General features: G+C 36.6%; 1 protein-coding gene across 1 annotated transcript in view; it reads right to left on the bottom strand.

The window, feature by feature from the left end:
- The window catches only part of PLCXD3 (phosphatidylinositol specific phospholipase C X domain containing 3), a 967,154-nt gene that overhangs the window by 174,477 nt on the left and 775,543 nt on the right, over positions 1 to 17,134 (bottom strand). The window contains exon 2 of the mRNA XM_044069778.1: positions 14,833 to 15,541. Coding sequence (XP_043925713.1) covers positions 14,833 to 15,541 — 709 coding nt within the window. The remainder of the gene's footprint in view (positions 1 to 14,832; positions 15,542 to 17,134) is intronic.

Genomic DNA, 17,134 nt, shown 5'->3' with positions numbered 1-17,134 from the left:
TTCTGTGTTTTTCTCTACTCATTGTTCATTGGATTTTGTACTTCAGACACAGTATGTGAGCCAGGTCTTTGTGGCAGTGTTTTTACTAGTTTTTCTACTTGTGTTTGTTTATACTGCCACAAGGATCACTTATATGACTGACGAAATTACTGAGGTTGATTCTGTCATCCCTATTTCTGACAGCAAAAGGATGGACAATTTTTTACTGGACATTACTTGGGCAACTAATCCTTCTATTGGTTGCAGAATGGAGATTGGAAATGACTCTAAGAATGTTGCTAATGGTTCAGTAGATGTTACAGCCTTAAAGACTGGACTTTTGCACTAGAAAAGCATTTGTACAAACTGAAGAGATGTCAGTATCAGAAATTTCATTTGGAGGGCTGCCTAGCTGAGCAGATAATACCTCAGGGCCTACGTATTTTAAAAATGCCGTTGCATATCAATGGTGACAAATTACTTTTGTTGGAATGGCAGAAAATTAACATACAGGCAAGTTTTAGCTATTTAAAGTTGTTGGTGCAATCAGCTGATAGAGAAATCTCTGAACTTGTTGATGCAGCCAATGCCAAATATTCGGAGCTTATAACTACTTATCCTGAGACCATCTTAGATCATTATGTCCAAGAAATGTTTGATTCCCTTTTGGTGTATGAATCCAAACTACAAAAAGGGAAGAGTAAAATCTGCCGTGATCGAACCGATTTTCGGCTGGGGAATGTATTCACTTGGCTGCGTGAAGATCTTCACAGTAATTCTGGCAACAATGGACAACAGCATAATACTGCTGTTCCTCCACCAGATGGCAGTATTACATTGTCTGTTACTTATCATGATGTGGTGGCTCAACGGTCGGAAGAAGGGCAAAGTTCATCTACGTTTATCTGTGAAGAAGCTCCTTTTAAAGATTTAGGAGCTCGTAAGAAAGTTATTGTTACAACTGCACAGATACATCAATCCAGTAAATCGCCTGTTGTTAATGGTAACACTACTGTGGACAATTCTTTTCATCTAAATACTCACTACGATCTTCTTTTTCTGCTCCCAGTAAAGGAGCAGAGTTATCAGTATTTGAAAGAACATCAACGTGGACGGTGTCAGAGCCACAACAAACGGAAATTAGAAGGTACTGTGAACTCACAAAATACAATAAAGAAGGCTTTTATGAACACCAAGAAGGACTAGTTATGAATCTATCTAATGTAACTTTAACGGAACATGAGCTGAATGTTTTAAGTAAAGGCTTATCATTTATTCCAGCCAGTAAATGTAATTTTACTGATGTTATTTTTGATGTAAAATTGTTTGCCAGAAATTTGGCTCTGAAGGTTATGTTTAATGATTCAATGGGCACTTCTATTTGTGCAGATAACATGTTTTCTAAACCTAGTTCATTTATACCTAAAACTAATCCGCTAATTGCTGCTTTTGAAAAACTCTGCATACAAGATATCTATGACATGAATGTAAAAAATGTTAATAATTATCAATGGTATAAAAGACGTCAGAATTTGTCTAAAGAAGAGTTTGATGCCTTGAGAGGGTTAGAAAATAATACCAGTATCACGATTAGGCTTGCAGACAAGGGTGGACCTATAGTGATACTGGATAGAGTACGGTATGATCAAAGGATGATAGTTATGTTGAGTGATACTTCTTTTAATGAGAAACTGTCTCATACACAGGCTGATACTATTATTTTTGATGTGCAAGTATTAATCAAATGTTTGTTTGAGATGAATCTATTTGACAGCAGTCTCTAAGAGTATTTTAATAACAGTAAGCCTACTATTCCCATGAGGCAGGGTCTCCCAAAAATACATAAGAGCAGGTTAGATCCACCATTAAGATCCATTGTGTCTGGAAGGAACTGGTGCACTGAGTCATTATCAATTTATATAGAGAAACATTTGAGACCAGGGCTTGATAAGTTGACACATGTGCTCAGAGACACTGAACATTTTCTTAAAAACCTACATGAATATACTACAACCAATAATAATGAGAATTTAATATTGATATTGGATATCAATATTAAATATCAAGATTGAATATGGATGTAGTTTCTTTATTTACAGTTATTCCAAATTCAGATGGCATCAATAGTACAATGCAATTCTTAAAGGAGCACATGGATTACAGTCCTAGTAAAATTCAGCTGTTGGGGAAACATCTTGAAATAGTACTTGAGCATAACATTTTTGTTTTTGGAGAACAGGTATATAAACAGTGCAATGGCGTGGCTATGGGCACTTCGTGTGCCAATAGCTACGCCAATGTGGTAATGGCCATTTGGGAATTTTAACATATTCTACGAGGGCCATTTACTGAACATATTCTGTTCTTCTGTAGGTTTGTGGATGACCTCTTTATCTTATGGAATGGGGAACAGCATATTCTTAGTGCGTTCATGGATTATGTGAACACTACTACACGTTATTTGAGATTTACTTTTCATCATTCACAGATTTTAGTGGATTTTTTGGATGCATCAGGAATAAAAGATGGGAATGGAGTTATATATACTAAATTACACAGAAAGGACTGTTATGTCAATCATCTGTTGCACAGAGACAGTCTTCATCCATCTTTTGTATTCAGAAATGTTGCCTCTAACCAGTTGTATAGGGCTTCTAGATTAAATGCAAGGGACACTGATTTTTCAGCTGAAGTTGATACTGCATTAGGAACTTGAGGGAGAGAGGCTATGAGGATCATATAATTCAAAGTAGTGTGGTTAATGTCACTAATAAAAGACAAAATGAAGCCAGACCATATTTTTCATCTGGCAGTAGTGAGTATGTTAGGAGACTGACGAGATCCAATGACACAAATTTGAGGTTTAAGGTGACATATACTACTGATATTAGTAATTATACTTGAAATCATTAAAAGACACTGGAAAGTCCGTACTACAGATAGGGAAATTTCCAGATTTATAGATTTTGAACCTAGATTCTTGTTTAAGAACAATAAGTCATTGAAACATAGGTTATGCTATCCTAAGTATACACAGCCTAATTACTGTTCACATGGTACTAGACCGTGTGGACATTGTAACTGGTGCACATACATTGACGCTAGCACTAGTTTTGAACATCCTGATTATGGTACATCATATTCTTTTAAAATAAATGCTACATGTGATACTTCACACATAGTATATTTGGCTTACTGTATGAAATGTAGAATGTTCTACATTGGTAAAACTGGTCGTCTTTTTAGAGAACGCATCAGGGAGCATGTTTACCATATTAACAAGGGCAATAGTATTAATGCACTTACCAGACATGTATTGAATACTGACTCCACTCAGTTTTCAGTTTTTAGTAGTTGCTAGAGTCTATGAGAATGTATGACAAGGGGATATATGTAATAGAACTGAAGATCTGGATTCCACTTGGATTGTAAGGTTGAGGGGGGATGCAGGGCATGGACTAAATGAGTCTGTTCCTTTAAAACCTAAATTAAAGCTGAGACCCCCTAAAGAGAGAGAGTTTTAACAATATAATATTATAAGTAAGATATACAGCTTGTTTCATTGTTTTTATAAATATATATATTTTGTGTTTTAAAATGTTCATTATGTGTTTTTAAATGTACTATGTCTTTTTTTAGTTTAAATATATGTCATGTGATTTTCAGTTTGTATAAAGGGTGTCTACTTGTTAGTGCTTGTTGATACACCTGATGATGCCTATTTGGTGAAAGTGCTTGTGTTACTGTGTGCACTGAAGTAAAAGTTTTTAAACTGAATATAGCAGCCATTTCTGTGTCTTCCTCTACTCATTGTTCATTAAAAATACATGTAATGATTTATATCTGCATTGACAAGATGGAGTGGACTGTACCAGATGCTGATACCATAAGGCAGAGGCCTTACACTAGGTGTCAGTATTATATTCCCTCCAGCAGGCTGTTCAGATCAGTTACTCATGTGGTTGAAAACTTTTGTGGCTTGCCAAGTGTTATTCCTTGTGTAAGGATCAGAAGTAGCTACATTGTTAGCCAATCAGGGGTAGCTGTTTTGTTAGCAGATCATGAGTAGCTGTATTATTAGCAGGTCAGTAGTAGCTGAGTTGTTAGGAGATCAGGGGAAGCTACATTGTTCACAGATCAGAAGTAGCTGCATTGTTAGCAGATCATTGTTAGATCAGGGTAGCTGCATTGTTAACAGATCAGTAGTAGCTGTGTTATTATCATATCAGTGGTAGCTACATTGTTACAAGATCAGGAGTAACTGTTATTAGCAGATCAGTAGTAGATGAGTTGTTAGCAGATCAGGGGAAGCTGCATTGTTAGCATATAAGGGTCACTGTGCTGTTAGCAGATCAGGGTAACTGCACTGTTAGCAGATCAGGGGTAGCTGAGTTGTTAGCAGATTGGAGTAGCTGTGTTGTTAGCAAATCAGGGTAGCTGCATTGTTAGCATATAAGGGTCACTGTGCTGTTAGCAGATCAGGGTAACTGCACTGTTAGCAGATCAGGGGTAGCTGAGTTGTTAGCAGATTGGAGTAGCTGTGTTGTTAGCAGATCAGGGTAGCTGCATTGTTAGCAAATCAGGGGTAGCTGTGTTGTTAGTGACCCATCTTGTATATTTCCACAGCACTATATCACTGACTGCCTTGGCAGTGTTGTCTCACATATGCGAGCTGCAAACTGATCTATGTTAGTGTGGTCTGCCTTATTGTACAAGTTGGCATACAGCACCATTTTCAGAGGTTTGTAGTAACACAATCACATGTTTTGCATCTGTCTATCATGCCAGGCACCTGAAAATATTTCCCAGTGTATTGTTTGTAAACACAAAGGATCATGTCTATATATCTTGCAGTAGACCAGTAAAAGAAAGAGCAGTGCATGGGTTGTGGTGAGGAATTTTATTGTGTAAAACACACACAAAGAACTAATGATTGTCACCCTGCCCTAAATGTTGCAAGATAAAACTCTAAACTACACCAAAAATTAAAAGCAAGCACTGCTATTATTTCCTGATCACATTGCCATTTATTTAAATATGACTGTTAAACTTTACAAATGGTATACAGACTTGTAGGAATGGAGATAGGCTGTATAAGGAATGTACTCCACAGGCAGAAGAGTCAGCCAAATGCCAAAGCCTTCCTGGAACTTTGCACTAAACTTTGGAAAATATCTTAGCTGCCTAACCTGACTGACTAAAGATCATTTTCCATAGTGCTCATTCTATAGATGTCTAGATTGAGAGAACAACATTGTTTCTGAAGGATTTGCTTATTTGCTTTGTTGATTTGCTGAAAACTGGAAGGTTTTGTCTAAACAGGACAGGCAAATGCAGAAAAGTTAAGAAACTGATATTTTTGCAAGTTACAAGGAGATGCAGGTATCCCTTTGCCAGCAAAGAGACACCTAAGTCCATCCCATGTGGAAAAGCTTAAACTGTAATGCTCAAAATTAATAACATTTTATTTTTTTAGAACAAAGCTATTTATTTAAGGAAACAATCAATCAACACAGACAGGTATTCAATTAAGATAACATAAGCATTCATTTATTATAGTTTCCAGAAATTTCGCACTTAGACAAAGAACAGAGAAACATTAACATCCCACATAAATCAAGGGATTGTAATTGGTGATGGGCAGTCAGACTTGAATGGGTCCAAACATTATGTACATTTCACCAACGTCATTTTAAAATGCACTGGGATTCATATGATCTACTTTCTTTGCTCACTTCACATTAGAAATAATGATCTTGCAGGTTGCTGGGTAGGCGAGGCAGTTCTCTAAGTTTTGACTGACTGTGACGGAGTCTAGCTATTGTCTCTCTTTTTGGAGATATATGATTGCAAACCTGCAAGCTCTGTATTTTTCAAGTTTGCTCATGAGACGACTGCGCCACATCATGACACAAGTGGAACAAACACAAAACTGAATAACATTCTACAAGCTTCTGTTGTGAAACCAGTATCTACAAGATTTTTTAAAATTTTCTGAAACATTGTAGATCCATTGAGAAATATCTGTAATTAAAAACAGTATATGATGTCACCTAGCTCACCGGTGATACTTCAAGTACACTTTCTAAGCAGCCCTCAGATCAAATCTTAGTTAGCCGATCTTTGAGTACCAGAGCAGAAATCATATATGCCACAAACATGAATGTTTTGGCTTAAACCAGCAAATTACAGTTGTAGTAGAACAGAATATAAAAGAATATCTGAGCTATGGTACTTTTGTGTCAGTACAATACCTTTGGAATTTTTTTTACAAAAAAAATTGAAGTGAAAATTGTTCATATTACTACTGATAATGCAGCAAATCTAGTCTTGTATAGTTGGTGTATTCAGGTGATATGTCTCTCTCAAAATGACACCCATTATACTTGGATACTACAAGCGCAATACAATTTCTAATTCTGTCAGAAATGCTAACATGGTACAGAAGTAAACGACGCGCATTCCTTGAATTTAAATGGCGCATACATACACACATCAGCAAACACACATTTTCAAACATGCTATTAGACTGCAGTAAAACATTTTCAGTGAATTATGAACATGAACTCACAATATTTTTTCCATCATTAAACTTTTAAATACAATTCAGAGAAAAACATTCATGCTCTAATTAAGTACTTAACAAATGCTGCCATCTGATATCCTCACGTAAAATTTTCCCCACGCAACAACCTGGTTCAGGATTGAAAGCTTAAAGTCATATTCATCACATTCTCTAGAATTTTTACTTGGAGCTTATTTACTGTTTAGTACTACATAAAGCTGGGCACAACACATAAGTGATATGGATGGCAGTGAAAACCACACTTTTATAAACTGTGCAGTATTCATGTGTTACATGTGTGTGTGTGCATGTGTGTGCATGTGTGTGTGTGTGTGTGTGTGTGTGTGTGTGTGTGTGTGTGCATGTGCATGTGTGTGTATGTGTTCGTGTGTGTGTGTGTGTGTGTGTGTGTGTGTGTGTGTGTGTGTGCATGTGTGTGCATGTGTGTTTGTGTGTGTGCATGTGCATGTGTGTTCGTGTGTGTGCATGTGTGTTCGTGTGTGTGTGCATGTGTGTTCATGTGTGTGTGTGTGCATGTTTGTTCATGTGTATGTGCATGTGTGCTCGTGTGTATGTGCATGTGTGTGTGTGTGTGTGTGTGTGTGTGTGTGTGTGTGTGTGTGTGTGTGTGTGTGTGTGTGTGTGTGTGTGTGTGTGTGTGTGTGTGTGTGTGCGCGTGCATAAGTGTGTGAGTACATATCTTTATGTAGTTGTGTGAGTATATCTATCTATCTGTCTGTCTGTCTCTGTCACTAGCCTGGATGGTGCATTATATCTTACAACTAATGGTTTTCATAGTCCGTCAATTCATTGTATGGGTAAAGTTATAAGTTATCATAAGTTTGTAAACATTTTCTTTCTACACTGTTATCATTTTTCCATTGCATGTTGCATATGTGAGGCTAGCATTTCCTTTTGCAATGTAATTGTTGCTTAGAGTATTTCCATACCATTAGATGACACCATTTTAATGCTGAATGCATATTAACATGCTTTGGCAAAATAATGCGCTGTAATACTAGTATTATTTTTAATTTGTTGTTTATGACAGTATTGTTATGCTTAACTATACTTGTACAAGGTAATCTGTCTTTTTCATTCTGTCCTTATTTCTCATCCATTCATTCCCTAGAATAATATGTGGAGCATTACTGTAACTGTTCATTTTTGTTTTGCACATTTTTATACTGAATTTTTTTTTTTTACTGTATATATTTGTGTGGTTGAATTAATTATTTTTCCTTCAAGACAGAATGCAATTTTTGTTGTTAAAGACCTGAGCTCAGAGTCTTAAAATTATTACTTGACTTATAATGTTGTCCTTCAAACTGTGTTTTATATTTTTGTCATTTTTTTTTATAAATTGAAGCATATAACAGGGTGCCATCCTTTTTGTTGCTAACTGTTCAGTCAATGATTGACTAGGTTCAGTGACCCCTTAATATTTTAGAGATATTTTCTGGTACTCACACATCCAATCAATTAATATTTTAAAATCATCAGCATTCTTTGCACTCTTTACTGACGCTGGCAATTTGTAGCTGCGGTGGTGCAGCGGTCGCGTTGTCGCCTCACATAAGAGGTTCTCCCGTTCGATTCGTGGCTGGAGCACCTTCTGTGTGGAGTCTGCATGTCCTTTCCATGGTCAAGTGGCATTCAAAAGACATGCGTGAATGGGCGTGCCTTTGTTGAAGGTTGGGCGTCGGCCTGGCACCTCGGCACCATAAAAAAAATCTACTGCCAATCATTAGTGGACTGGAGTTCCGCTGTGGCAACCCCTAACCGGGAAAAACTGAAAGAAAAACAACAACAACTGATGCTGGCAATTTATTCCAAGTTTTTGGAATTACTCAATTCTCATTTCATAGTCCTCTTATAATTAGACGTCATCTTCAGTGACTGATCCCTCAGTTCTTTTATAGGTTTACAAAATTCTAGTGTTCATTGTTAATAACAGCACTGAATTAATTGCCTTAAATGCCATGCAAAGTTTAGCTCAGTGTAGGAATAAAAACAGGTAAATAATCCACACTCCTTTAACCCAGCAGTATACAATTTATTATATAATGAGGGAATCATCTTAATCTTCTTTGAGCTCTACTCTAATACTATGATATAAGTCACAGAATAATTACACTAGATTGAACCAAGTTGTAATATTGATCTGATGAATTTTTATATAATCCCAATATAAGAGAAGGAGAACCTAGTGTTCATTATTCTAAAAAGAGCTCCTACCTGTTCCAGGTCATCTAGGTCTAATATGATTGACATGATCTTTAAAAGATATTCTATCATCTACAATAAAACAAAACTATTCTATCATCTGCTATAAAACCAAAGTCCATTATGTTCCTTACTTGTTCTTAAGTTCTGTCACATAAGTTTACATATCCATAAATACATATTTCCCAAAAATCAGATATTTATATTTGGGGAAACTAAATTCTCTAATAACACATCTTCCTCTGAACCCCAGAACATTATTAATATCCTTGCAAACAATTTTTTCCAACTTCATCCCACTTGCCTTTCCATCTGCCCCCTCCACATTCCACCCTTGTCTTCCCATCTCCCCGCTCCACATTCCACCGTTGCATCTCTCTCTTCCTGAAGTCTATTTGGCACTTTTCAAAATTTAAAAAAAAAAAAAACATTAAATGGATCATAGCAGGTTACAATGATAATAACCCTACAGCCTTTTAAGGTCTAGCCATTCATGCCTAGTTTTCTTACTTATCAGTGCCTACAGGATAGAACATAATTTACTAAATGCTTCTGCCTTAGGGAATTCACTAACTGCCCCTGTCCATTAGGGCCACAGACAATAATTTTGTGTGATATCCATAGGTTCATACATAAGTCTTAGGCTAGCTGCCATTGTGGGCCATTTTAAGTCTAGCCAATGTGCCTTGGGGAGAAGCAAACCCTATACCTCTTGTATGTGAGGTAAACACATTAACCATTATACAAGCCCCTAACAACATTGCTGGATGATTGTGGAGAAGTGATAAATTCCAGTAGTAAACCACCTAAGCAAACTCCTTGACCCGAGTTTCTCCCCTCATTGCTTCCCTGATGTGTAGAGAACAGCTTTCATAGTGCATTTGCATGAAGTTGGCCCCTCTACTGACCCAGGGAATTACAGGATTATTAGTCTTACTGTTATTATTTAAAAGGCTATTGCATGTACTATGCTGAACTAATGAACAGTGTTATAGGTGACCTTAGGTCCTTAGATCCACACCAGACTACCTTTGTAAAAGGCAGGTCATGTTTGTCCATCCTTGATCAGGTCCTGTTTGTTCATCCTTGATGAGTTTTTAAAAAGGGTTACAGAGGCAGTTCATGCTGCCTACCTGGATCATGCCAAGGCCTTTCACAGCACCATCCATGCTAGGATTTACTGTTGCAGTTTCCCAACTCAGCATGATCTCATACATAACCCAAACAAGCAAATAAAGCAGGGAGTAGTTAAAACAATATATCCACAATAATCTTGCCACCACTAGGATATGACAAAGTAGTCCATGGCGTTGTTTTCACCTAGATTTTTTTTTTGCTTTATTCAGGGTTAATGTCATATTAATTTGACATAGGTAGTATAATATATACACAGCTTTTAATAAAAACAGTAAACAACAATGATGGAGAATAAAACAGCTATATGAACACTTCTGCCTTGTGTGTAAAGGCTTCTTCAGTTCTACAACAAGTTTATTCCAAGTATTTGTATGTTCCTTGGTTGTATGTGAAGTTTACTGTCACCATCACAGCTATCATTCCCTCATTTCAGTTGCTGCATATTTCCAGTACTGCAATGTCTTATTCTTAATTGCTGCTCAGTCTGCCAGGCCACACACTTCATATACTAGTGACTGCTTTGACCATATCACACCACCTCATTGAACAATGTTGTGCAATCAAATGTTTCTTACCAGACACCACATTTTATTTATTTATTTATTTGACATTTGATTACCAGTAAAGTCCAACTGTGTCAGAAACCCATTTTCAGCAGAGGCCCAGAAGAAAAGCTCCAATACAAAGTAGACTGAATTAAAAAGTTTATACAGAAATTAACAGTATCATGCAAGTATAATACAATAGTAGATAGTAATGGAGACTAGTATAAGCATGATTAAAATGTACAAATGTTACCGTGGTAACACATAGGAGTGTGTTGTTACATAAAAAATGTGACTGACATTGTTTTTCAGTTTGTTTAGGTAAATTGTTTGACATACATTTTTCATATTTACATATACACATATTTACATGGAGGAAGATATAATAAGAAAGAAATGGAGTATGGGGTTGATCTGAATAAGATGAACAGATTACAGGAAGCAATAGTGAGAAGTAGTTAGTAAGGGATAGCAGGTAATTAATAAGGGAAAAGCAAATGACTTATATATTCAGTGGAATACAATAGGGGTTCAAGATTAGGTAAAGTAGAGTAGGGTATGAAACGGTATGGAGTTAATGAGAGTAAGTGAAAGAGAAGTTTGTAATAGGAATAACTGAGGATAGCAAGCTAGTGCAAAGTGAGTAGCAGGAGTTTGGAGAGAAGGAGGAGGAAGGTGGAGTGGTAGAGTTATAATTTACGTGATTAGTAGTCAGTTTGGTTTTAATCAGCCACAGTTACTTGACTTGAGTAGTATTTGTTTTAGTTTAAATTTGAATTTCTTGAGATTTAGGGTAATTCTAATGTCTAAAGGTAGTGTGTTCCATATTTTAGTTACAGAATATGACTAAGGGATTGTCCAGCAATTTTACTTGGTTTGTATAGCGCTAACAAATGCTTGTCTTTGGAGTGGAGAGTTCGATTGGTTGTATAGAGTTGGAGCAAAACATTTTTTGAGGGAGATATTTCAGGATTACTGATGATTTTGTGGGCCATTGTTAGTTGCTAGTAGGTTAGTTGTTGGGGTAGTGTGAGCCAGTTAAGGGAGGTAAGGGCAGTGCAATGGTGCTTGCAAAATGATAATCCCATTGCAAATTTGGCAATTCTATTGTAGCAGGATTCCAGTTTACTTGTTAATGTAGTTTGGAGGTTGCTAAGTATAGGGGTACATATAGTAAAGATGGCAGTAGGTATGTGGTAGCCAGTGTTCCTTTTGTGTCTGAGTCCATAACGTTTTTGTGTCCTACTACTAGCGAGATGTATAACTACACTACAGAAATAAAATCCTTAGCACTGAGCTGAGCATCCAGTTTTTCATGTTATGCACAGCATCCTTTGGAACAACCCACTGTGTTGTCTCCTCTAATCCACCTTCAGGTAGCTAATGTAATTAATCTCTGATAGGCCATATGTGCAGCATAGCCATATTATGCAGTGCTCAACGTATCACCTTTCAAATATAACCCTAAGTTATGAAATACAAAGACGTAAAAGTAACACTAAAGTGCTTAATGAATTGTTAGGTACTGATATGACTCTGTATGTGTAGATCTCTGACCATGTAGAAAAGTAAGTGCAGACCTTTAAATTATATTTTTTAATTCTTTGTTTCATAATTACAGATTTCAAAACAAAGCCATATATCTGCTTTTCTGAGTCAGTATGAATACTAACAAATGCAAGTATCGTGTAGTCCTTAATCATGTCATCAAAGAAACATTTAATGACAACTGCTTTGCAACACAAACACAGCAAAATAGTTTGCTTTAATGAAGACTAGTTTCAGCAACTATAACAAAAACAGTGTTTCATGTTTTGAAAAGCTCCCACCTCTAGTGTGTGTGTGTGTGTGTGTGTGTGTGTGTGTGTGTGTGTGTGTGTGTGTGTGTGTGTGTGTGTGTGTGTGTGTGTGTGTGTATGTGTGTGTGTGTGTGTGTGTGTGTGTGTGTGTGTGTGTGTGTGGTGGGGGCACTGTTCCCCAAAACATTCCTTTACATAATTTCTGAGAATAATGTATCTTGTGGAGAAGGAAGGACATTCCTCCAACTTCATTAGTCTCAGAATGCAGGGACAGTTTTATATGCGCAAACACAAAAACAAACTCTCTCTCTCTCTCATACACTGACATGCACACACACACACACACACACACACACACACACATACACAAATGCACTCATGCATATGCAAACACATACACACATATACACATGCTCATACAAAGGCGTGCGTTTGCATACACACACACACACGTGCAAAAACACACTATATTTTGTACGATTCATGGAAAACATATTTTTGCTCCTGTTAGTAAAGGAAGTTTGGTGTTACTAAATTCTGTTTATTAATCTAAAAAAAACTTGATGAACTCTTTTGTCGTGTTGCACCTAGGAATAAACTGATACTACCTTTATGCAACCCATACAACATAATGATAGAGCTCATTAAGTATTTAATTTTATTTTTGTGTAACTAAGGAAATGTAATCACCCACAAAGGAAAATGATGGAGTGGAAAATATTAAACTATATAACCATTAAGCTGGTTTGCTGCTCTGCTGATTCCATCAGCCCCTTTTCTCATCACTTCTGTGCAGTGCCATCTTACACACCATGATCTCTCACTCAGCCATATTTTCAACATTCGAGTAAGCACACTATATATTTTGAAGATTTATGTGTTTTTTTCCTCTAACTGTTTTATGGTCCATACAAATAAAAGTCTTTTATAAAGTTCAAATATGCAAGCCCATGTTTTCTCATTAGTAGCTCCTACTATGCTATACATAAAATGGTAGTGTAATACAGGACCTCTGCCAGTTGAAGTCCATGTGCCCTCTTCTTTACATATTCTCATTGATATTAGTAGTTCCAACTTTCATCTCACAATCAGCTCCCTGTTGTAATTTAGCAATGTAGTTGGTTCTTTACTACTGTACAGCTACAATATATATATATATATATATATATATATATATATATATATATATATATATATATATATATATGTATAATCTTCTTAGACCTTAGGGTGCAATTCATAAACATTCTATGCCAGGGAGAGGGGCTGGTACCCAGTACAAATAAAAACTAAAGCTGTTGGTGAATCATAAGAAACTGTGCACAATAGGGCAAGATCTTGAACGTGACCCTATTATGTGTACAATGTCTGTCATCCATACCCCACACCTGTGCAAATGATACTTTGCTAGGGTTGAAAGCAATTCACAGACAGTAAACCTACTCCAGACAGGTAACTTATGGGATTCCAGTTATTAAGAACAGATAGTTCACTGCTTGCTAGCATAGCAATACCTGGTTCCTGCTGCTATGATGTTCTACATACATAAGCGAGCAACACTTCAGTGTTAAATTTACAACATAAAAAAAAACACTCTGTTGCATGGTAGTAAAAACCCTGTCAGCAACAGAGGTGTAGTCATCCCTTCTACCACAACCGCACCTTATCCTGCCCCTATATGGTGTTGATGCTCTGCTACTACCATTGGGAACGCACACACGTCCAGATCTTCTCATTATCGCATTATGCACCAGACTTTTCCCTTAAAGAACATTATTTATGCAGCAGTCTATATTTTGTATCATGCCTTTTATTTTGGATGTACTTAGAGAAGTTTTAATACGATGAATTATGAATGCAGTTATTTATTTTTTAATAAAAAGTGGAATGCACTGTATAAAGATTCAGTTACCAGTATTAATTTTAAAAGATTGTTGTTTTTCTTTCATGTACCACATCATGTTAAAGATACTGCTCATGAGGGAAAGACTGATAATGAATTAGATTTTAGAGTACAGTTTGCAGCTACGTTTAAACTCTTGCACCTCTCCTGCCTTAAATGACCACATTAATCTTACAGCAGTGCTTAGAAACACCCCATACACCAGTAATAAGTGGTTGGCTGTTTTCTACAACTGTAGACATTTTATGATTTGATGTTGATTTTAGAGGCATGGCTCACTTCATATTCATAGAGCTTTTCATTAATTGTATGCTCTGAAAAAAATCTCTTTTATGGGACAAATGTGCTAACCTACACATTGATTAACATATTGTTGCATGATTTCACGTCTCTTTCTGGTTCATTACCTGCATAACAATTGCTTTTTACTTTTTTTTCCCACCCTCAGCTGGAATTCTGGCATTTGCTTTTTTTCACTGTACTGCATCTACTTTAAAATAATGCATCCATCATTTTTTGTTTACTTTTATTACAATGCAAACTAAATATGTTCCTTGCATGCCACAGTAATTCTACTGAGATCAGGAAAGGCATTTTAAAGAAGTGTGATTACAGAGTCAGATATATCTACAATTCAGTCACACATGCACAATTCAATTTACACCTGAAACCACTTACCTCTCTGTAATTGTTTCTCTAAGCCCACTGGCAACTCCTTTTACCACTGTGCTTGCCTTAGGTGTCAGCACCACCTGCGATATAAAAAAAGAACCCTTCTTCCGTTTTTCAGCAACCGCAGACTGGAGAAATTGGATCAGTTTCTCTGTGTCGGTTGTGTTTGCCCAAGGAGCTGGCATCATTTGGCCAGGCCACAAAAATGACATTTCAAGAGCTACAGGGCTGTGATAAAAGACTAACACTTGGTACTCCTTTTCCCAAAGATACTGAAGGCTCACTTCATGAGCAAATATAGCAGGGCACATCTTATTCCCAAACGTTTCTCGTAGCATCTGAATCAGTTTCTCATGGTGGGATTTCTGCATCCCATAGAAATGATTAAAGTCTAAGAAGACGACCTCCTTTGCATGATTCATTAGAAAAGCATTGATTTCCTCAAGGCCCTCATTAACTTTGGCACTAAACAAGCCATGTGCAAAATAGAGTTCATTGTCAGGGTCTCTAGGTTTAGTGGATATCCTCAGATCAAAATAACGTATTCCAGCTTCCAGTTGATGTGTAAAGTTCATAGTCTGTGTTGCAAGCCACTTCCTCATCAACTTTTTGGCTACAGTTCCAAATACAGACACAAAGTTTTGGACAGTATCTGGTTGTTCTGGCCCGACAGGAGATGCCTCATCAATGTAAAAACTGAACGAATCATGTGAGCCTGGAAAGAAAGAAAAAAAATGTTAAGGAATTGAACTTTTGCTTTTTGAAATTAAATGATTAATGAAAATTTGTTTCCTTTTCATAAAGCTCCCTTCAACAAAGAATTTGCAATGCCAGCATAACATTATGATGCAGCTTTACACTTGACAGGATTTTTTATCATTTTTACTTGAACACTGAGTCTGTTCGTAAAACATTAACCTTAAAATGTAATGAACTCACTACAGACTACATGGTCTACATTCTTAACATATGCACCTATCTTTCATTCAGCCATATTTTTATCAGTCTAGTAAATACTTTTTGTATTTTGAAGGTATCTATTTTTTTCTATAACTATATTATGGCCAACACAAATAAAATAGTTTTTATAAAGTTCAAATATATGTCTGCCTATATCTCTTCAGCAACACCCAGTACACTATATAAAATACTGCTGTTAATACAGGACCTCTACTTTTGAAGAAATGCCATTTGGTGTCCATTTACCCTCCCCTTCTCATGTCCTCATTAAGCACTTCCACTCTGTCGTTAAGAGTCAGGTTCTCTGCATAAATTACTGTTCTAGTTGGATTCATAACTGCTATATAGCTGGAACATAAATCCTGTTGCACCTTACTCATATGGGATGCTCTTCTTAAGCATTGTACACAAAGGAGTAGGGGTGGTACGCAGTATTACTGTTTACTGGAGTACTTTACAATTCATATGAAATTGTACACAATGTGACAAGTCCTTGTATATGGTCTTTTCCTACTGTATACACACAATATGCTATCCATGCGCCACACATGTAAATGACCTCTCCCTAGGATCATACTCCACCTTCATGCATGCTGGTCCCCCTTGAGTAATGTATGGTATATAACTGCCTGCACACATATAATGTAGCATTCATTATCACATTAGAGTAATGACTCTAACATTACCTTCATGTCTAATAAATGGAAATTCTTTATAAACTGCAGTTAGGCCTCATGACAGAATACAGAACAGCAGAGAATAGGCAGTCACTATGAAGTGTTTCTGTAACATATCTTATTAACTATGCTGTGCTATGGTGTGCTGTGTTTCAATCCTAGAAATGCAGCAGAACAATTAGGAAGACCTGTAGCATGGAACAGCATAGTTTATCTTGCATACCATGTGGTCCTATGGGTTCTAATATGGAATGCCTGAACATTAGAACACTGTTGCAATAAAATGCCAAAAACTAATGTCTGAAACTCAAAAGGATGAAATTAAACTGCAAGTGTCTTGTAGGGAGAAAGTACTCCCACACCCTGTGATGTTGGGGAGAAGTCTCCCGCATGCCACAAAGCTAAGTACACCAATTGCATGATCACACCAACTTAAGGAAGGAAGAAATCTCCCAAAAGAAAAGAATAAGTGTAAGCATGCACTTAGAAATCACACTCACAATGATTTTCTGTGTTAACATTAATTGTCTTTGTGTTTCTCTGTGTACTGTGCTTTGGGAAACTGACACTTGTAGAATTTCAACATGCCCACCTGTAGATATACCAATGCTATATACCATTTATAAAAACAGTCATTCCATAGTATGTCAGTATTTATTGCAGCAACCCTT

Source organism: Protopterus annectens, chromosome 1.part0 (assembly GCF_019279795.1).
Source record: "Protopterus annectens isolate FY-2018-M chromosome 1.part0, PAN1.0, whole genome shotgun sequence".
NCBI classification, from domain to species: domain Eukaryota; kingdom Metazoa; phylum Chordata; order Ceratodontiformes; family Protopteridae; genus Protopterus; species Protopterus annectens.
The sequence above is the reverse complement of the archived record's forward strand: the minus strand, read 5'-3'. Positions and strand labels throughout refer to the sequence as shown.